This window comes from Girardinichthys multiradiatus, chromosome 4 (assembly GCF_021462225.1).
Source record: "Girardinichthys multiradiatus isolate DD_20200921_A chromosome 4, DD_fGirMul_XY1, whole genome shotgun sequence".
Classification (NCBI taxonomy): domain Eukaryota; kingdom Metazoa; phylum Chordata; class Actinopteri; order Cyprinodontiformes; family Goodeidae; genus Girardinichthys; species Girardinichthys multiradiatus.
The window spans coordinates 11,306,221-11,325,803 of record NC_061797.1 but is presented as its reverse complement, the minus strand read 5'-3'; the positions used below and the strand labels follow the sequence as shown (position 1 = coordinate 11,325,803).

The following is a 19,583-nucleotide window of genomic DNA, read 5'->3' as shown; positions in this document are numbered from 1 at the left end:
GTGATGCTTATGCTTTTATGAATAAAAGATTTTCTGTTAGATTTATAAACATCTACCTCTATTAAAACATTTTTGTCTTTAGAAAAATAAAAAATATCTAAATCGATCAGCAGGTCAAACCTCAAAGAAAACCTGAAATCAGTCAGGAAAATCATTGATTGGTGCATCTCTATTTTAAATCAATGACTCAAAATCCCTCTACTGTTTTGCCCTCATGAAAGAAGTAATGTAATTCATTCAATTTCATATATCATTTAGCATTTGAGAGCAAAAACAATAATACCCTTTGATCATAAAAGATTTCCCCAATCAAATCAGATTTCCTTGACCCACTGTCTCAGAGTTATGTCTGCAGGGTTAGATGAAACTGACATTAAACCCACCTTTTGTGTGCAACAAAATTCTCTGAATCAGAACAGGGTACTTTGTAATCCGCTGGGTCACCAGCAGGATGCATTCTGGGATATCAAGCCTCCGCACAGTACTGCTACTTCTCTTTTTCTGGAAAAAAACAAAGAACAAGTGCTGCGTTTATGAGGGAATCCTCACACTTTAAATGATCAGACTAACTGAAATCAAACACATCATCAGCCTAAAGATGTTAAAAGAGACCACACAGAAAAGGCACAACTGCTGCACAACAGATACTTGCTAACTGTGTGACAGAAGGGAGATCCTTACCTTCATGAAGGTTTTAAAGTTTTTGTTTTTGTTCATGAGGTCCTTGTAGACGTTGACGGCTTCATTGTGGCGGCTGCAGAATTTACCATAAACCCTTTTCATACTTTCTCCCTTGAATTCCGAGAACTAAGAGTAGAATGTGACAGAAATTAATTTGCAAAACTAACAGTGACAGCATAGAAAATAAATGAAAAAAGAGTCAACGCTTTTAATCGTTTACCATATTCAGTGGTCTTCCACATTACTGTAAAATATTTATTAGCAAACTATAAACAAGCCTCTGCTCGCTCTGACCTGGCTAACCAGAATGTCTCCTATCCTGTTGATGACGAAGCCTCCCTCTGATCCTCCCCCCTCCAGCTGGCTCTCCTTTTTTCGGTCGAAGAGCCGTTGGAGGAGCTGTGAGTGTAGGTCCAAGAGATCATCCAGTGCCGGAAACATCTTTTCGACCGTGTGTTGGTCCAGCGGAACCTCCTTTAGCAGACCTTTGCTATATACTTCTGACATTATACGCAACGTCCGGATGTGATGCATCTCTGTCTGCATCAGTTCTGCACAAAATAAAACGAGATATTCTTATTCTAAGATACAAACAGCAGTGTCCATAGCCTTCCCAGAGCTACAGATGTGTGCGTTTTGTTACAGAGCTCTGCAAACAGCTTCTTCCACTTCATTAAAGCAGTTTGCTCATCATAAAATAATACTCAATGGCCGGGGTTGAGTTTCCTAGAGTAAGGCCAAACAACTTTGTCAGATGCAGTTGAAATTAAAATGTAAAACACCAAACGATGTGTGTAGTTCATGCCCCTTTGACTTTTGCCCATTTTGTCACATTACAACCTCTAGTTTCAATGTGAACGACCAACATAAAATAGTGCGTAACTCTGAGGTGGAAGGAAAATGGAAGGTTTTCAACATTTTATTCAAATATAATCTGAAACGTTTATCTTGCATTTATGTTGAGCCCACTTTACTCTGATACCCCTAAATGAAATAAAAGCCACCCAATTAGTCCCAATAAAATGCAGTGAAGTTTGTCGTAATGTGGCTAAATGTGACAAAGTTCAAGGAGAACGAGAACTTTTGCGAGGCACCGCATCTCCACTTAAACAACACAGTGACCAAAATAAAGTGCCATTAAATAAATCCAACTCAGTTTGATCTAATGATGTAGATGCAAAGGTCTGACCACAAATTTGTGCACATTTTCCTGAGAGTGGTTCTAATGAGGTGTATTGTTTAGTGATGTACCATAGATGACATCTTGTTTCTTGACCAGCTCTTTGTTTTGCTGCTGCAGGTACTGCTGCTCCACACACAGACTCCATGAATCTGCTTCAAACTCTTTGACATTCGCCTCAAACTCCCCCAGCAGCAGCGCGTCCATCATCTCTGTTCCTGAACAAGAGCACAGCTTACATTTCTTCACACTTCTTACTGATTGCTACAACAAGGCTAAAGCCCTAGCTTAACTTATTTAGCCACAATAATATGACCACTGTACTTTTCTTCTATTGATGGTAATGTAGGAATGGGTAATAAAAAAAGCACTAACAAAGATGTTTGCAGTGATTTTACAGCATGACTGTTGGAAATGTTTTACTTTACTGTATTTTATGAGGCTAACCCTTTTATTCAGCTGTATGATGCTTTCTGATTAATGAAAATATGATTAAAGATTGGTTTAAGGAACACACTGATAAGGGATCTGGACGGGGTCTCCAAATTCTCCATAGCTTTATCAAACTGAGCAACTTTGGGATATTCTGGACAAAAAAGGCGGGATCCCATTTCCTTGGGTTACCCCTTGCCTAACCCCTCTCCCTATCCCCTGGTAGTTAATTCAGGAAGTGGTTAAAATATGCCACAGAGAAAAGCAACACTTTAAGAAGCAGTTCTCCCTGATTCTTACTATGTAAATAAATGCAACATATTCTGCAGGCATTTGTCTAACAGTTAGCAGCAGATGCCAGCATATTCATTTTTTATGCCCGTTAAACAGGGACAAAATATAAAACTAAATATAAGCTAGTGATAAAGAAATCTTTAATGTACTTAAACTGTATGTAGATTTTTGATTATTTACTGTTCCTTAACATGCTAAAGTATACTAAAAAACATAGATTTAAGGGTTAGCAATAAGGTGGGGGTTGGCATCAGGGTGAAATGGGATTTAGCCCAAAGTGATTCATGAAGGCAAGAAAATCCACTAGTGATGGCTTTGTGCAAGACAAAACAGCAGCCCAAACGAGGTCTATTATATAGCAAACCTCTTCAGAATGAGATTTATGTCAAAATGTTGTGTCTAATTATGCTTGTTTATTTCTCAAAGATTAAAAAAGGGAAAAAAGGGGTGCATGTGTGTGTGTGTTTGTGTGTGTGTGTGCGCTGACCTTCGTCGGTGAGGGACTCCATGGATTCTGTGACCTGGTTGGTCCTGTTGAGCGAGTCCGTGGACTGAGAGAGGTACCGCAGGCCTTTAATGGGCATCTCATCAAATGGGCTGAAAGGAGAAATGATAAAAGTAAAAAGTTGGAAAACAAACAGTAGGTCTGCATCACCAATCTGCTCATATTCTCCAAAGGATGAGGATATAGTATTTGAATTCATTGAAACAGAAATGTGAATATTTCCATCACATGAAGGAGAGCATCTCACCCTGCAATGTTGCTTATTGAGAGACTCTTTGAAAGATTGTTTCCAGGGAACATCATGATGCTGGTGTGTCTCCGTGATCCTGGGATCATCAGAGGAAGAATGTCTTCAGGGCTCAAAACAGCAGACCTGGGACGATCCCTCGTCCCACCAGCTGAAAGAAAAACGTCCAATATCACGATCACATCAAAAACAAAACCTGAAATAAATCATGCAAATACAATGGACCAAAAAAGGAAACCAGTTACGTTTTCTTTTCGTTTTCACAAAACCAAACATACCTATGATCGCTTTAACTGAAGGAACTTTATAAAAATCAGTAACACCTTGTTTTTATTCTGCACATGCAGAAAGCAGACTTCCTGCTGCAGCAGCTTTGCAACTCTGAGATGTCATAACAAACAGACAAAAAGACAACCAAAAAAAACCATTCTCAATTAAGAGGTTGAAGAGGCATGGGCAGTGAATCAGTCAATACTATATACAGAAGAAGTAAACACACTTCTGTAAAATATCGCTTTACTGTCTAATGAGTTAAAATCTCACACCTTTAACCTCTGACAGGTCGCATATGTTCTTCTTTGCTAAGCACCAATTATATACAAAAACATCTTCTGGAAAGGAAATGAGCATCTATGGGGTTTCCAGTCAAACCAACCTTATAATCATGGTTTTAAAGCACCATTTCCCTTAAAGTCTGAATCAAACTTCCCTAAAATGAACAGTTAAACCAAACTGTCAAATAATTAAGTATACATCTTGCAAACTATACAACAAAGAAAAATATCTATAAGAAGAAATGACCACGGACGATGAATGCCTCCTGATTAAAGGGGACATTTGCAAAATCTACTTTTTTAGCCCTTAAATACTCGGAGTCTTGAGTGCAGAAAAGATGAATTTAGTCTCTCCAGGTGTTGTGTAGATCTTTATATTTTGTTTGGGTCATATTGTCAGTCTGTTCAGTTTTCTCTATCATCTGTTACGTCTTTCCAACTGTTACGTCACAGTATTTGCTGCAGAACAGCTAAACAAGGTCATGGACGTCCCACTGATCAGTTTTGCGTACCCGCAAAAATGATCAGTGGAAATCTCGCTGTGATTTTGTAGTCCAAGCTCAAGTATGCTTATGCTAAAAGAGGATAGGTTTGTGTCGGTTGTTGGGTGTATTAACCCACACAATCCTCACATCAGTGGGGAAATTCTTATTTCCCCACATCAAGGAAGTGTGCCTTCATCAACCTCCACCAGTATCAGGAAGGATTTACTGAAAGACTTCATCTGATTAAGGGTCAGTTCCTTCTGTCTATGGAAATGACGGACACAGAAAAGCAGTAAGCTGCAAATAACGCTAAAATGACAACAAACTTTATTTTTGACATGAATTTATTGTGTGTTGATATGAAATCCTGGCTGCTGTGTTGATAGCAGTAGCATCGTGCCTTTTGCTTATGTTAGAGCTGTGTGCTGCTTTTAGCTCCTTGAGGACAGAACCGTGCTGTATGTGTTAAATAGTTTTAAGATAAAGTCTTTTATTTTATTAATTTAACCATTTTTATTAGTGTGTTTTATATTTTTTTATGTTTTATTAGGTGATTCTGGAATTATTGTATTTATGCTAGATCTGCTAAGCATACATTTATTTTATTAGTTTTATCAGTGAACAGCACTTTGGTCCACAGTGTTTTTTTTAAGTGCTTTATGAATAAAGTTGTATTGTATTAACAGTTTTGCATTTTTTTTTTTTTTTGCCATTTTAGTCTTGCTTCTGCATCGCTAGATAATTGTTATCAAACTACAAATATGGTCGAACGGATTAAAGTGGAACGGTCTTTAACCTGGAGGGGGGTAGGGAGTAAAGGGCCTCAAGAGCATTTAAAAAGATGGCACCAAAACGAGTTGCTCTCAGACAGACCTCAGAACACAGGTTAAAGACGGGTCTGTGGAGCTACAATAATAAGTAATTCAGACCAAAGCATTGGAGATACACTTTTTATAGACCACAACTGAATGATTTAAGTGTGAAAAGGAAAAATTTAAAAGCATGATATGTCCCCTCTAAAGTGTCAACAAGTTATTTGAAATAACCGAACAAGTTGTATACAAAGAAAATGACAGTATTGTGTAAAATAAAAGGGACCCTTTTGCAGAGAGTGATGAAATGTAATACATGTAATTTGCTGCTAGACTGTGAGTTGACATCATCTGTGATCCCATCACACCTTTAAACCACAAACGTAGCTTAAGAAAACAAAAGAACATCTGAAAGCAAAAAAAAAAAAGATCACACTCTAATATTTCATTGGACCACCTTTAGCTTTTATTATGACACGCATTCGCTGTGGCATTTTTTCAATAAACTTCTGCAATGTGACAAGATTTATTTCCACCCAATGTTGCATTAATTTTTCACCAAGATCTTGCATTGATGATGGTGGAGTCTGACCGCTGCGCAAAGCCTTCTCCAGCACATCCCACAGATTCTCAATGGGGTTAAGGTCTGGACTTTGTGGGGCCAATCCATGTGTGACAATGATGTCTCATGCTCCCTGAACCACTCTTTCACAATTCAGCCCAATGAATCCTGGCATTGTCATCTTTGAATATGCCCGTGTCATCAGGGAAGAAAAAATCCATTGATGGAATAACCTGGTCGTTCAGTATATTCAGGTGATCAGCTGACCTCATTCTTTGAACACATACTGTTGCTGAACCCAGACCTGACCAACTGCAGCAACCCCAGATCATAGCACTGTCCTCACAGGCTGGTACAGTAGACACTAGGCATGATGGGTGAATCACTTCACCTGCCTCTCTTCTTACCCTGATGCTCCCATCACTCTGGAACAGGTTAAACCTGGACTCATGAGACCATATGACCTTCTTCCATTGCTCCAGTGTCAAATCTTTATGCTCCCCAGCAAATTGAAGCTTTTTTTCCCGTTAGCCTCATTGATTAGTGGTTTTCACAGCTGGTTAATCCCAATCCCTTGAGTTACCTTCGCATTATGCGTGTGGAAATGCTCTTACTTTCACTATTAAACATAGCCAGGAGTTCTACTGTTGTAGAACTCCTGGCTACACACACACAGACATATATATATATATATATATATATATATTTATATATATATAAATATATACAGGTCCTTCTCAAAATATTAGCATATTGTGATAAAGTTCATTATTTTCCATAATGTCATGATGAAAATTTAACATTCATATATTTTAGATTCATTGCACACTAACTGAAATATTTCAGGTCTTTTATTGTCTTAATACAGATGATTTTGGCGTACAGCTCATGAAAACCCAAAATTCCTATCTCACAAAATTAGCATATTTCATCCGACTAATAAAAGAAAAGTGTTTTTAATACAAAAAACGTCAACCTTCAAATAATCATGTACAGTTATGCTCTCAATACTTGGTCGGGAATCCTTTTGCAGAAATGACTGCTTCAATGCGGCGTGGCATGGAGGCAATCAGCCTGTGGCACTGCTGAGGTCTTATGGAGGCCCAGGATGCTTCGATAGCGGCCTTTAGCTCATCCAGAGTGTTGGGTCTTGAGTCTCTCAACGTTCTCTTCACAATATCCCACAGATTCTCTATGGGGTTCAGGTCAGGAGAGTTGGCAGGCCAATTGAGCACAGTGATACCATGGTCAGTTAACCATTTACCAGTGGTTTTGGCACTGTGAGCAGGTGCCAGGTCGTGCTGAAAAATGAAATCTTCATCTCCATAAAGCTTTTCAGCAGATGGAAGCATGAAGTGCTCCAAAATCTCCTGATAGCTAGCTGCATTGACCCTGCCCTTGATAAAACACAGTGGACCAACACCAGCAGCTGACACGGCACCCCAGACCATCACTGACTGTGGGTACTTGACACTGGACTTCTGGCATTTTGGCATTTCCTTCTCCCCAGTCTTCCTCCAGACTCTGGCACCTTGATTTCCGAATGACATGCAGAATTTGCTTTCATCCGAAAAAAGTACTTTGGACCACTGAGCAACAGTCCAGTGCTGCTTCTCTGTAGCCCAGGTCAGGCGCTTCTGCCGCTGTTTCTGGTTCAAAAGTGGCTTGACCTGGGGAATGCGGCACCTGTAGCCCATTTCCTGCACACGCCTGTGCACGGTGGCTCTGGATGTTTCTACTCCAGACTCAGTCCACTGCTTCCGCAGGTCCCCCAAGGTCTTGAATCGGCCCTTCTCCACAATCTTCCTCAGGGTCCGGTCACCTCTTCTCGTTGTGCAGCGTTTTCTGCCACACTTTTTCCTTCCCACAGACTTCCCACTGAGGTGCCTTGATACAGCACTCTGGGAACAGCCTATTCGTTCAGAAATGTCTTTCTGTGTCTTACCCTCTTGCTTGAGGGTGTCAATAGTGGCCTTCTGGACAGCAGTCAGGTCGGCAGTCTTACCCATGATTGGGGTTTTGAGTGATGAACCAGGCTGGGAGTTTTAAAGGCCTCAAGAATCTTTTGCAGGTGTTTAGAGTTAACTCGTTGATTCAGATGATTAGGTTCATAGCTCGTCTAGAGACCCTTTTAATGATATGCTAATTTTGTGAGATAGGAATTTTGGGTTTTCATGAGCTGTATGCCAAAATCATCCGTATTAAGACAATAAAAGACCTGAAATATTTCAGTTAGTGTGCAATGAATCTAAAATATATGAATGTTAAATTTTCATCATGACATTATGGAAAATAATGAACTTTATCACAATATGCTAATATTTTGAGAAGGACCTGTATATATATATATATTTATATATATATTTATATATATATTTACACATACATATATAAAAAATCTGAAGAAGGGCAGTTTTTCTCAGGAGTCCATCAACAACACATGAAGCATTGTACAGATAAAAGAGCTTAATGAACATACTAAAACTCGTTTTTGTTAAAAGGAACTTCTACTAGTATATTATTTATCTTCATTGGACATTTATAGGGTCCTGTAAAAATAGATTTGTGCTGTGCACACAAACTACTGATGGTGATGATTATACATGCAAGTCCAGTTTAGAGAGACACTCACCTTTGTTCCTCATTGTGACGGCGGAAACCGAGCATGGAGCGCTGGAATCTGGCACGGTAAACTGCTGTTTGGGCAACTAAACAGAGAAACAGAGAACAAAAGCAGAAACGAAAGGATAATCGATTATGGCTGCAGGATAACAGAATATTACAAGGGCAGTAGTGGAGAAGCAGCGGGGAAAAGTTTTACCTTCATCTTCACGTTGGCACAAACAGACATGCTGTCCCTGCAGCCCTTGTGGACGGATGCATTACAGTCTGGAAAGAAAAACAACATAGTGAGCATGGTAATGTTAGTAGTGTTGGGGCCAGTGAGTGTGTGGGGGAAGGTGGGGGCTAAAAATTCTGACTGGTTTTCAGTCAGCCAGGAAACTCCACCAGCCCGCTAATGAAAGCCAGACTGGAGGAGTGTGTGTGATGCAACTGAGGGGCAATACTGCTTGTGGGGAAAAAAAAAAAAAAGGCTTCGACATACACACATGTATACTGCACTGCATGGGAAAATCTCAATGTTGTAAACATTCCCATATTCATAATTTAGAAACAAAAGTCATAATTCATGACTCCTAAAATAAGATCTTGCAGTGTAATCTGATCCTGTTCGGTCAGTCAGTCAGTGACTTCAAATCGCCTTAATTCTCTGGGAAACTACCATGAAGAGTTTGTTTCATACTTCCAGCTGAACTATAAAACAGCTGCAGTTGTCCATCAAGAAGAAGCTGGGAAAAGGATGAACAGGTTTCAATTGTTTCACTTGCTTCACAATTTTTACTCGGTTTCATACTCAAGTTTTTCCACTGAAGACTTTCAGACGCCTTGCGCAAGAGAAACCCACAAACTCATGCAACATTTCCGTTCTGAAGATTACATCAGTAAACATAAGCTCTCAGTAAGGGTGAGAAAATAATAAAGGAATGTACGTGTAAAAAGGCAACAATGCCATCAATGGCAGTATCACACACTGCCTGATGAGCAGGGATTGTTATGTATGATATCAGATGTTTCTCCTCTTCCCCTTACAGCATTATTGGGCATTTCCCTTTTTTGTGTGGACATCTAAATAGATCCAGAAAATCGAAAACAAAGAAACACTGTATTTGTCTGCTGGATGGAAACTAGCCAGACATCTGTGAGTATAAACCTCCTGAAAATCACCCTCACAAGGCTCTGAAGCAGTCTGCCTGAAAAACAAAAATGGCTGTTTTTTGTCTCTGGGTATCTGAGGCAGAATGTGACCATTCAGAGGATGGCTGTAATCCATTGAAGAGCTCGTTTCTCCTTTTGAGTTTTTTCTTTTTTTTTTGCCTTTCCCCCCCCTCTTGTGTAATACGCTACATCCTCTTCTGGTACTCGAATGAAAAACTAAATTAAAATGGCTTTGTTCACTGTACTGAAACTCTGATGGGGCTGATTTTTGAAGTAGTCCTTTAGGAGACAAGTTTGAAGATAGAGCAGCAATTTAGCCAATGACAAATATGAGATACAAGAAAGGTACTAAGTATGGCCACCGTTAGGCAGAAGAGAAACACATTACTCATTTTGATGATAATTGTCAACAGCATCAGATGCACCAGTCACCCTTTCCCTATCTGATGCTGATTTTTGGTTTTCTTTAAGGCCTGATCTCGAGATTATGTTTTCTTCTACTGCCAGACAGACTGCTATAAAACATAAAAGAAAAAACGTGCAGCATGTTTCTTAATAGAGGCAGTAATTTAGAATATTTCAGAAAATGAACAAATTTCCATATTATCCCAAAGAAATCTTATCTTGTGCTATGAAGAAAACCTGAGTAAATATAAAAAGCAGTTTCTAAATGATTGCATCTATTAAGGAATGAAAATGATCCAAACCAAACCAGCCTGATGTGAAATACTGTACTAATTCCCCCCTAAACCTAACAACTGGTCGGGCAACCCTAGCTGCAACAACTACCATGAAGTGTTTGTGATCACTGGTGAAGAATCTACAATCAATGAAGTACAAAGGAATTATGACACGCTCTTCTTTGCAGAATCAGCAACATTTGAGTGCTTTCCTCCACACACAATCTGTGTAGGATAATGCCACAGCATCCTATTTACATTAAAGTCCAGGCCTTGAATAGGCCACTCCAAACCTTGATGGCCAGATTGATGGCCAGACATTCTCCCTCAGGATTGTGGTAGACAGCAGAATTTATGTTTCATCAATTACAGCAATTCGTCCGGTTCCTGAAGCAGCAAAGCAGCCCCTGACCATCACACTACCCCCACAATGTTTCACTGAAGGTTTTATCAACCCAGAGGTGGCCTGTGAAATGTGTTTTTTGCACAGCAGTGGTTGTCACCTTGGCACTCCGCTCATGTTATTTTTGCCCACTCTTAACTGAGGTACAGTACGCCCCTAACATTGTCTGTTTTATAAAAGAAAAAAATTCAAAAGTGCATCAAAGTAGTGGACTGGAAACGGGGAAGTTCTTGATTTTGATGCATTCAATTCACAGGACAAGGAATCGGATTTCTGATCAGATTGTAAAAAAATCATCTGAGTCCAACCATCTGACAGACACATTTTTAACAACAAACAGCTGAAGAGGAAGAGGAAGCTCTAGGATAAAGTATCATACCGTCAATACAACAGACAGAAAAGGTACTTACACGTGCAACAGAACGCCTCTTTGCCATTAAAAGCTTTATTGCAGTGGGAACACTGGACGGACTGGTTCGAGCTGATTGGTGAAAAGAGATGTCCGTTCACAGTCTTTTTCTCCTTGCTTTCCTTGTCCTTGTCTCTTTTGTCTCGATCTTTTTCCTGAGTGAGGAAAATTGCAAGAGCTATCAACATGATTCATCTCTAACTTTACTTCAACAATAACTTGGACACTTTCACCGTCACTTTGTAAATTTTAGGAATGAGTGAGACTCCGAGGGAAGCCCAGGTTGCATGCGGAGCGGACTCTCGCACCAGACGCTGATGAAATGTTCCGCTGCTCGGCCCCTGACTTGCGTTAAATTTCCATCTAAACCCCACGGAGCGGCATGATTACTCTGATGAGCTTCCCAGTAGGAGGCAATGGAAGGGGGGGTTTCATATTAAATGGTGCAATTTTATGCAGACAATAAAGTGTTTCAATAAAGGACATATAAAATTACCCAAATAAATTGTTTCTACAATAATACAGGTCAGTGATTAATATGTTGGAAGCTTAAATAAGCTGGACACATGGTACATGTTTAACTATGAATATTATTACGTTAAAACTTTTTTGTCATCATTCAGGAGAAATATTTACACCATCACTTACAGCAACAGTTGGAAAGTTTTATTTATTTATTTTTTATTTATTCTTTTATAGCCTTACCTTACTTTAAACATTCAATTTGTTTAGGGGTATTATTGTACAGGGGCAGAGTCCAAATGCACATCATGCTTCACAGATTTTTATTTGTAAATAAAGAAATTATTGTGCATCATTTTTCCTCCACTTACTTATCCACTATTTTGTGTTGGTCGATCAAATAAAATCCTACCAAAAAAATAAATAAATGGTTGTTGAGATCTGACAAAATATAACATATTTTTATAAGGTAAATGAGCAAGAAGGAGACAGATCTGCAGGATCTGTGCACTTGTGATATAGACACCCAGTCTGGGACTAACATCTCTGACCTTTCCATAACAGGCTGCTCTTTCTGCTGCTTCTCCATTAATGGACAAGCTCATCCTCAGCAGTTGGTCATCCCTTCACACACACACACACACACACACACACACACACACACACACACACACACACACACACACACACACACACACACACACACACACACACACACACTAAACTGAATCACAATCCCATAAAGTGATGCAGACAAGAACAGAGCTTTCATTCTTTTGGATTTGCATCACAGAGCCTCCACCCAAACCCAGAGGAAATGGGAAAATGGAGTTTTCCAGCTTGTTTTAATGGGCCAGCCCTGGGCCTCTTGGTTTGTGAGGACCACAAAGTTCTGACATAGTGGGGCTCATTTTGCTCAGTTTTAACATGCCAGAAGGCTAAATGAACCACGGGCTGTTTCAAAGCCATTACAACACACTGCATTCATTCTCACTTCCTGCAACAACAACTGTCTGATCAGAACTGAAACATTCTGACAAACTTCAGTGACAGGATAAGAGATAAAACAGTAGCCTAAAGCATCTAGAATCACTTTTTGGCATCTTTTATCAAGACTATCCACCAAAAAAATCTATTTTCTAGAGAAGAAAAAAAAAAGAAGAAAAAGGGAATGTGAGCCATTTTTGGCTATGAGAAATCTCCACAGGAGACATAATAGCTTGTGACGTCTAAAACTCAGATTGAAACAAAGAGACATTTTAATATAAGAAAGTCTAACAGACTATGACTCCACTGGAAAAAGACACCAGCCCAAAACAGAACTCTTTAAACATGATCTTCTGACAGCCACTAAAGTTTTACAGCAATGTGACTGGAAAACCAGAGTAGTCTCTCAGCCTACCTCCGGGCAACCTTTCCTTCTCAGCGAGAAGCCACGGCTCCCTGAGAACCTCCCGTATAACATCCCTGGTTATGGCTGAGGGGCACAATCTACAGCCAGTACCGAGGCTCCATCAGGAACTCTGCTAAGAGGAAATGACTGCCACGCAACAGGAGGTGCTATTTCTGCAGCAACCCTTCGGTCCGGAGCAGACGCTGCAGCAGGCTGCAATAACTAGATCCTCTTCCACGTTCTCACTTTCGGTATCATGCAGAAAGCAGAGCACAGAGACTCTAGGCTAACCAGACTAACCAGAGAATGGTTAACATGAGAAAAGAGTTTGGCTTTTTCACAGTGCAGAATTGTCTGTGGCCGTCACAAGCAGTGACACAGATTGTTAAAACTGTCTAAACACTAAGGTTTGGCTTATGGAGATATGTTGTCACCTCTACCAATTAAGCTGGGGCAATAAGTGTCCGGGTCCTGTCCTGCCACAGTGCAGAGGAGAGATTAGAAAACCAACGGCAAAGTCTTGTCTTCCTGTTTAACTTCCTGTTCACCCTACACTGTCTATCCACAGGGGCGGCCCGATTTACAAAGACCTTGCTAAAAACTGCCTGTCTTATTTCTACAACAAGAACACCAATCTGGACTGTGTTCATTTTAACACCACATCTGAACCGATGAAGGTGCAGTTTCAAGATTACATCAGGTCAGTTGAGATACGAGCAACTGGAATTATAATTACTTCTTTTTCAATTTATCGTTTAAAAAGGAGAGAAACACCACTTCCTGTTACGAATCTTAACTCTTTACTGATCATTCTTATTCTGTGTAACCAGAGGAAATCATGGGTTCATTTAGGGTGTGAGGATCCTACAGCATAAGTCAATATAGAAAGCTTTTTTTATCCAGATAAAATCATTGAGATTTAAAAAATATTTTCCAAAAGGGACCTCACAAGACAGCAGCACCAATGAGCTCCCAATGAGCAACACTGACAGAAACAAAGTAAGGCTGTAATCCGCAACTATTACAAAACATATCTGACATTTATTTTAACAGACTGGATTATTGATTAGCAGATTTTAAAATCATTTCCCCACAGTTTTAAGAGTGTAAAAATAATAATGTACACTTCAGTAATGTCTTCTTCAGATGTTGAGACTAATATTTAGCTAAAAATGATTTTCATATTACAAAAGGCTCAAAGTTGATGCACAGAGCTCTGAGAGATGGTCAAAGCTTGGGCTAAGGTTTTTTAGTCCAACCCAACTTCTCCATAACTTTCTCCCTGACCTGTTTGCTGCATTCCTTGGTCTCCATGATGCTGTTTGTTCACCGATGTGTTCTAACAAACCTCTGGGGCCTTCTGAGAAAATAAATCGGCTAGATTTCACATTACATTTAATCACATAATTGTGAAGAGGCTTGATTGTAAATCCACACCACCCTTTCAGATATTTCTTTATAAAAACTGGTAAAAACCATGCATCATTTTCCAACCACTCCACAGTTATGTGCTACTTTGTGTTGATTTATCACTTAAAATCCCAATTAAATACATTGCAGTGTGTGGTTGTAATGTGACAAAATGCGGAAAGGTTCATGTGCTATGAATACATTTGAAAGAACGGTAACCCAGAGGTCATCTCCACTTTAGAGATTCATGTTTGGCACCATAAATGTATTGTGAACTCCAAAGCATATGCTAGGGAAGTCCGAATAGGGGAAGTTACAAGCCCAGTTGTTCAGCGGAGGCTGCACTCAGGTTAGCAGAAGAGGAGGCAGATTCCTTTGTGAATGTAAATGTACCAGAGTGGAGCAGAGTGAGCCTGAAAGGCAACCTGGTGCAACCTCATTCTTGCTGAAAGGGATAAATGTATAGGAGAGATGCCTACGGTTTATCCAAACACACAACCAGCCTTCACTCTAAAAATAAGTCATGTATATGCAGTGAAGTGCAGTCAGTAATCATTCCTAAGCTCCAAGTGGCTCACCCGTGTCTTTTTGTACATCTTGCTCTTCAGGTAGCTGAAGGTCCGGCTGACTTTTGTTGCGTTCCTTCCCTCTAGGTCGTTTCGCAAAGGCCCAGGCTCCTCCTCTGATATACTGAAACACACGTCAGCATTACTCTGAAACAGCTGTAATGTACACAACATACCTGCACACACATTCACTCAAACACTTCTTTATAACACCATAAAGGTCCCATTGTCCTGTGGAACCAGTCCACTGCTTCTCCACACTCTTCTTTATAGGTCCATAAAGGTCAATGTGGATGTGAAAAACCTAAAGAAGCATTTCCCCATAATGTGTATGAGCACATTTGAACTGACCTGTATGCTACTGACCCAGAAGTGCTGGAAAACAACCTTGTGCCTGGAAGGAAAGAAGAGAGGAATTGAGGAGCAGAAGTTTTTATTTGAAAACATTTTCTTTGTTGTGACCGGTGCAAACTAAGGTGTTAAAATGTGTGCAGGGCAGGACAGGCTTAACCTTTCACTGAGTATACTGGCTCATAGTAAAACCGCTTATATTTATTAGAGCTGAAGGTTGTCAGGTCATGTCCTAGCTGCAAGGATTTGGCAGGAATAGGACTGAGCTACTTCCAATGCTTAAAAGCAAGCTATTTAGCCTTTAGGAACCCCCGTTGAACTTAGGCAAAGCATTAATGAAGTGACTGAGGCTGAAAGCTGCAGGCAGTCTGCCTCTCAGTTCAGTGACATTCAACCCTAAAGGACTGATGACTCCAAAACGTATTTGGCTGCTTAGAAGTGGAACCGTTTCAAAATTAAATAAAAATAGGTCTTTTAGCCACATTAAATATGTTTTCATTACATAATTACATATTCATTATTGACTATTCAAACTCTCACACAGATGTACATGTTTTAATGCAGGTCAAGACAACTTTGTCGGCACAACTGTTGAAGATTTGTAAAACATCTTAAAATAAATCCAGATCTTACTGTAGTAGCATAATCTCACACTGAAAAATACAAAAAAAGCTTTCATTTGTGTACATTAATTCAAAGTTCTGATTTAAAAAAAAGTAAAAAACATGATTATTCATTCATCAATTTTCTATACCACTTCTTCCATAGTAGGTCACGGGGGAGCTGGTGCCTATCTGCAGCAGCCTACAGGCGAGAGGCAGGGTAAACCCTGGACAGCTCGCCAGCCCATCACAGGGCAGCACAGACACACACAGGACAAACAACCATGCACACACTCCTTCACACCTAAAGGTAATTTAGAGAGACCAATTAACCTAACAGTCATGTGGGAGGAACCCACAGTCCAAGAGAACACAGAGAACCCACGGATGCTCGGGGAGAACATGCAAACTCCATGCAGAAAGACCTCCGGCCAGGGGTCAAACCCAGGACCTTCTTGCTGCAAGGAAACAGTGCTACCAACTGCACCACCAAGCAGCCCTAAAAAATAATTACTCTTCATAATATTACAAGTGACACAATTGTTGGTACCACTTCTGTTATTACTTTGTATTAACCAATTCTTGACTACAGCACCTATACTTGATTTAATGTTTCACAGTGCTGGATCATACAGAGAGGGCGGATCTTTGACCATCCCACTTTTGCCCAATCTCTCTGAATCATCCAGACTCCGATGACCTATCTATCTCTTCTATTCAACTCACCCCAGAGATTTTCTATAGGATTTAGGTTCATTTCTGTGTTTATTTGATCTATTTTTGTCTTATTGAAAGATCAAATGATGACAGAATAATCATGGTTTATTTATGCAACAGCTTTTTGGACACGAGTCAGTCAATCATCTTTAATATGGTAACTTTTACTGCAATTCAGGGCTTCGCCTATTCTGTAATGCTGTGTGACACCTGTCTGCCTTGTTTTGTCATGTTAGGTTGGTATGTTGTGTGTGCACCTTTAAGTGGATTCTTGCTACATATCGAGTGCTTTATATGTATATACGTGTAGACACCAAGTTGCCAAGAATCAAGCATACTGAAATGATGTGCTGTAGTCTGGCATATTTAACTAACACTGTGTAATTGTTCAGTAAATGTACTGCTCCTGTTTAAAAAAAAAATAGATCTGAAATCTGAGGACTGTGTGTTGAGAGTCTACCAGGTCCACAAGATTTCCAGGGCCTTTGGAAAAGAAACACACAGCATCACAGATTCTCCACCTTACTTAAGAGGGGGCATGAGGTGGTTTTCCACATATTCATCATTTATCTTGGGCCAAATCCACCTGGAGTGTTTGTTGCTGAGAAGTGAAAGCACACAGTTCCAGTTAAAGTCCCAGTGGATTTTAGCAAACTGCACGTGCTTACATTTATGATTGTAGGACAAATCAAGGCTTTTTTTTGGAAAAATGTCTGTGTGGCATGTAGATAGCATCTCATACTTGTTGTGGATACTTGGTGACCTTGAAATGCCACTCTATTGCTGTTTTCTAAGCTTTGGTGATTTTATTTTCCCTTCTTTACCATCCTGCTCAGTGTGTGTGGTGTCACCCAACCAAAGCACAGTTGACAAAAGAAATGGGACTCTGCACACCATCTTATGTTAATCCCAGGGAAACAGACGGTAACGGTTTATAAATTAAAATTCCTAGAAATTGTGAACACCTTAAAAAATAAAGCAAAAATAAAAAAATTCTTCAGTTTCATTTACTTTGAAAGGATCGCAAAGGTAACAATAATTCTTCCGCAGGTGATTTTGTTTCCTCAAGGGATAAGATGTATCCAAATTAAATTCTGGATTTTTTGATAGTTTCCTGTGTGAGATTCTGCTACTGTAATTAAATAGTTATTTAGTTGAAGGTTTTTTACATTTTTAACAGGATTGCCAACAAATATGACTGCATTTGTATAAATGTATGCAAATATACGCTGTTTTTTTTTAAAGAGCTTCATTTCGACGAGGAACATTCAGCTTCTCACAAAATAATAACTTCTCAATACTGAGAAGCACATAAAAGTGTGCAAAGCCCAGCTCGCCAGTCAAAGAGGATAATAAAAGCAAAATAAGACAGAAAACAGTAATGGAAATATGTCAGGGAATAGAGGAGGGAGAGAAGGTTTGGTGTCTTTGACTAAACATGACAAGCCCACATTTATCCTCAGATTACCAGCAGCACCTCTGATGGCGTTTTCCTTTTTCTCTCATGTGTTTGTTCTTGTTCTTGCAAAAAGACTACACAAAGGCCCGTTTATGCAAAGGTCATACTGCACTCTATGTGACAGGAGAAGCCAAGGTCCTATTCTACATGGCAAACAGAATTTATCAGCATAATGAATTCAGCACAAAGTTTACAGAAGGAGCAGTTTTGCTTCCAAGCATATTTTGAAATCAACAATCACATGTCAGTAGATTAATATGGGTAGCAATTAGTATTCTCCTTTTGATTGATGTTTAGCACTGCAAATTAATCAGCCTCCATTTTGCCTTCAGCATTGTTTAGTTGAGCCAGTCCTTCACTCTACAGGAGAAAGATAAAACTCAGAGGTTTCTAACACACATTTTTATTAAAATTTGATTTATTTTCTCTGCAGTCTCAGTTCCTCTGATTCCAGAGGAGAAGAGAAGCATCCTTAATCCCTCACTTCCGCAGGTGGGAACAACAGGTTTAATAATAGTACATTACACTTAGGTGGAGCCATTATCTTTACAGAGGGTGGTGGGGGGGATTTATAGGGCTCTACTGGAAACAACTGCTGTGGTTTTTCATCTGACATCTACATTCTACTGCAGCCCTGTCTACTGTTTAGTACTCACTGCAGTCATCGTCATCATCACTTGACAAATAGTCCCTGTAAATGAACTGAGACTTTGATTTGGGGAGGATTGGGGAAAGGTTGAAAGAGAAGGAAATGCGCCTCTTACGTCTCAGGCGTCCCACAGCTGGGAAGTGGAGGGGCGGCAGGGAGGGAAGAACCATAACAGGTACTCGTCATTTGTTTAAGCCAAGTAACAATGACAACCTGTTAATAAGTTACACTGAGGACGATAAATAGCTTTGTCCCAGCACCACCAGGTAAAAATCAGACATCCTCTTGAGGGTATTTCTAATTTCTTTATAAGACAGTAAAAAACAGTAATCCTACAGATTCTCGTCACACTCTCTAATGACTTCTTCCTGTCTCTACAGTTTTGGCACCTAGCATTTTAGAAATACATCCAAGTGATGTTAATCTAAACATAAACTCAAATTTGGTTAGTTTCTAATTACAGTACCTTGCAAAAATATTCGTAGTCCTTGAGTTTTCCCCCACATTGTTTTACATTACAACCACAAAATCTAATGTATTTTATTGGGTTTTATGTGCTTAGTATTCAGTCACCTTTACTCCAATATCTGGAAATAAAATGCAGTGCAACCAATTGCAAAAAACAAACAAAAACAAAAAAAAAACCACATGACCCAGTACACACCATGACCTCTACATGGTGGTAGCAGCATCATGCTGTGGTCCAGACCTAAATCCAATTTTGAATCCATGAAAGGACTTGACAATTTCTGTTAACGGTCACTGTTCATTCATTATGGCTGAACTTGAGCTATTTAGCAAACGTTAACAGGCAAAATCTATCTGGTAGAGACAAATGCCAAAAGGCTTGCAGATGTAGTTGCAGTGAAGCGTAGTTCTGCAAATTATTGACTCAGGGCTGATGAACACAAATGCATGCAACACTTTGCATGTTTTTATTTGTAAAACATTTA

General features: G+C 39.6%; 1 protein-coding gene across 1 annotated transcript in view; it reads right to left on the bottom strand.

The window, feature by feature from the left end:
- The window catches only part of LOC124866544 (A-kinase anchor protein 13), a 129,839-nt gene that overhangs the window by 20,307 nt on the left and 89,949 nt on the right, over nt 1-19,583 (bottom strand). Inside the window, exons 16-26 of the mRNA XM_047362372.1 lie at nt 15,204-15,246; nt 14,865-14,976; nt 11,023-11,176; nt 8,574-8,641; nt 8,385-8,460; nt 3,340-3,490; nt 3,075-3,184; nt 1,933-2,079; nt 976-1,232; nt 682-807; nt 384-501 (exon numbers count right to left, since the gene is read on the bottom strand). Of these exons, the coding sequence (XP_047218328.1) occupies nt 384-501; nt 682-807; nt 976-1,232; nt 1,933-2,079; nt 3,075-3,184; nt 3,340-3,490; nt 8,385-8,460; nt 8,574-8,641; nt 11,023-11,176; nt 14,865-14,976; nt 15,204-15,246 (1,362 nt within the window). The remainder of the gene's footprint in view (nt 1-383; nt 502-681; nt 808-975; nt 1,233-1,932; nt 2,080-3,074; nt 3,185-3,339; nt 3,491-8,384; nt 8,461-8,573; nt 8,642-11,022; nt 11,177-14,864; nt 14,977-15,203; nt 15,247-19,583) is intronic.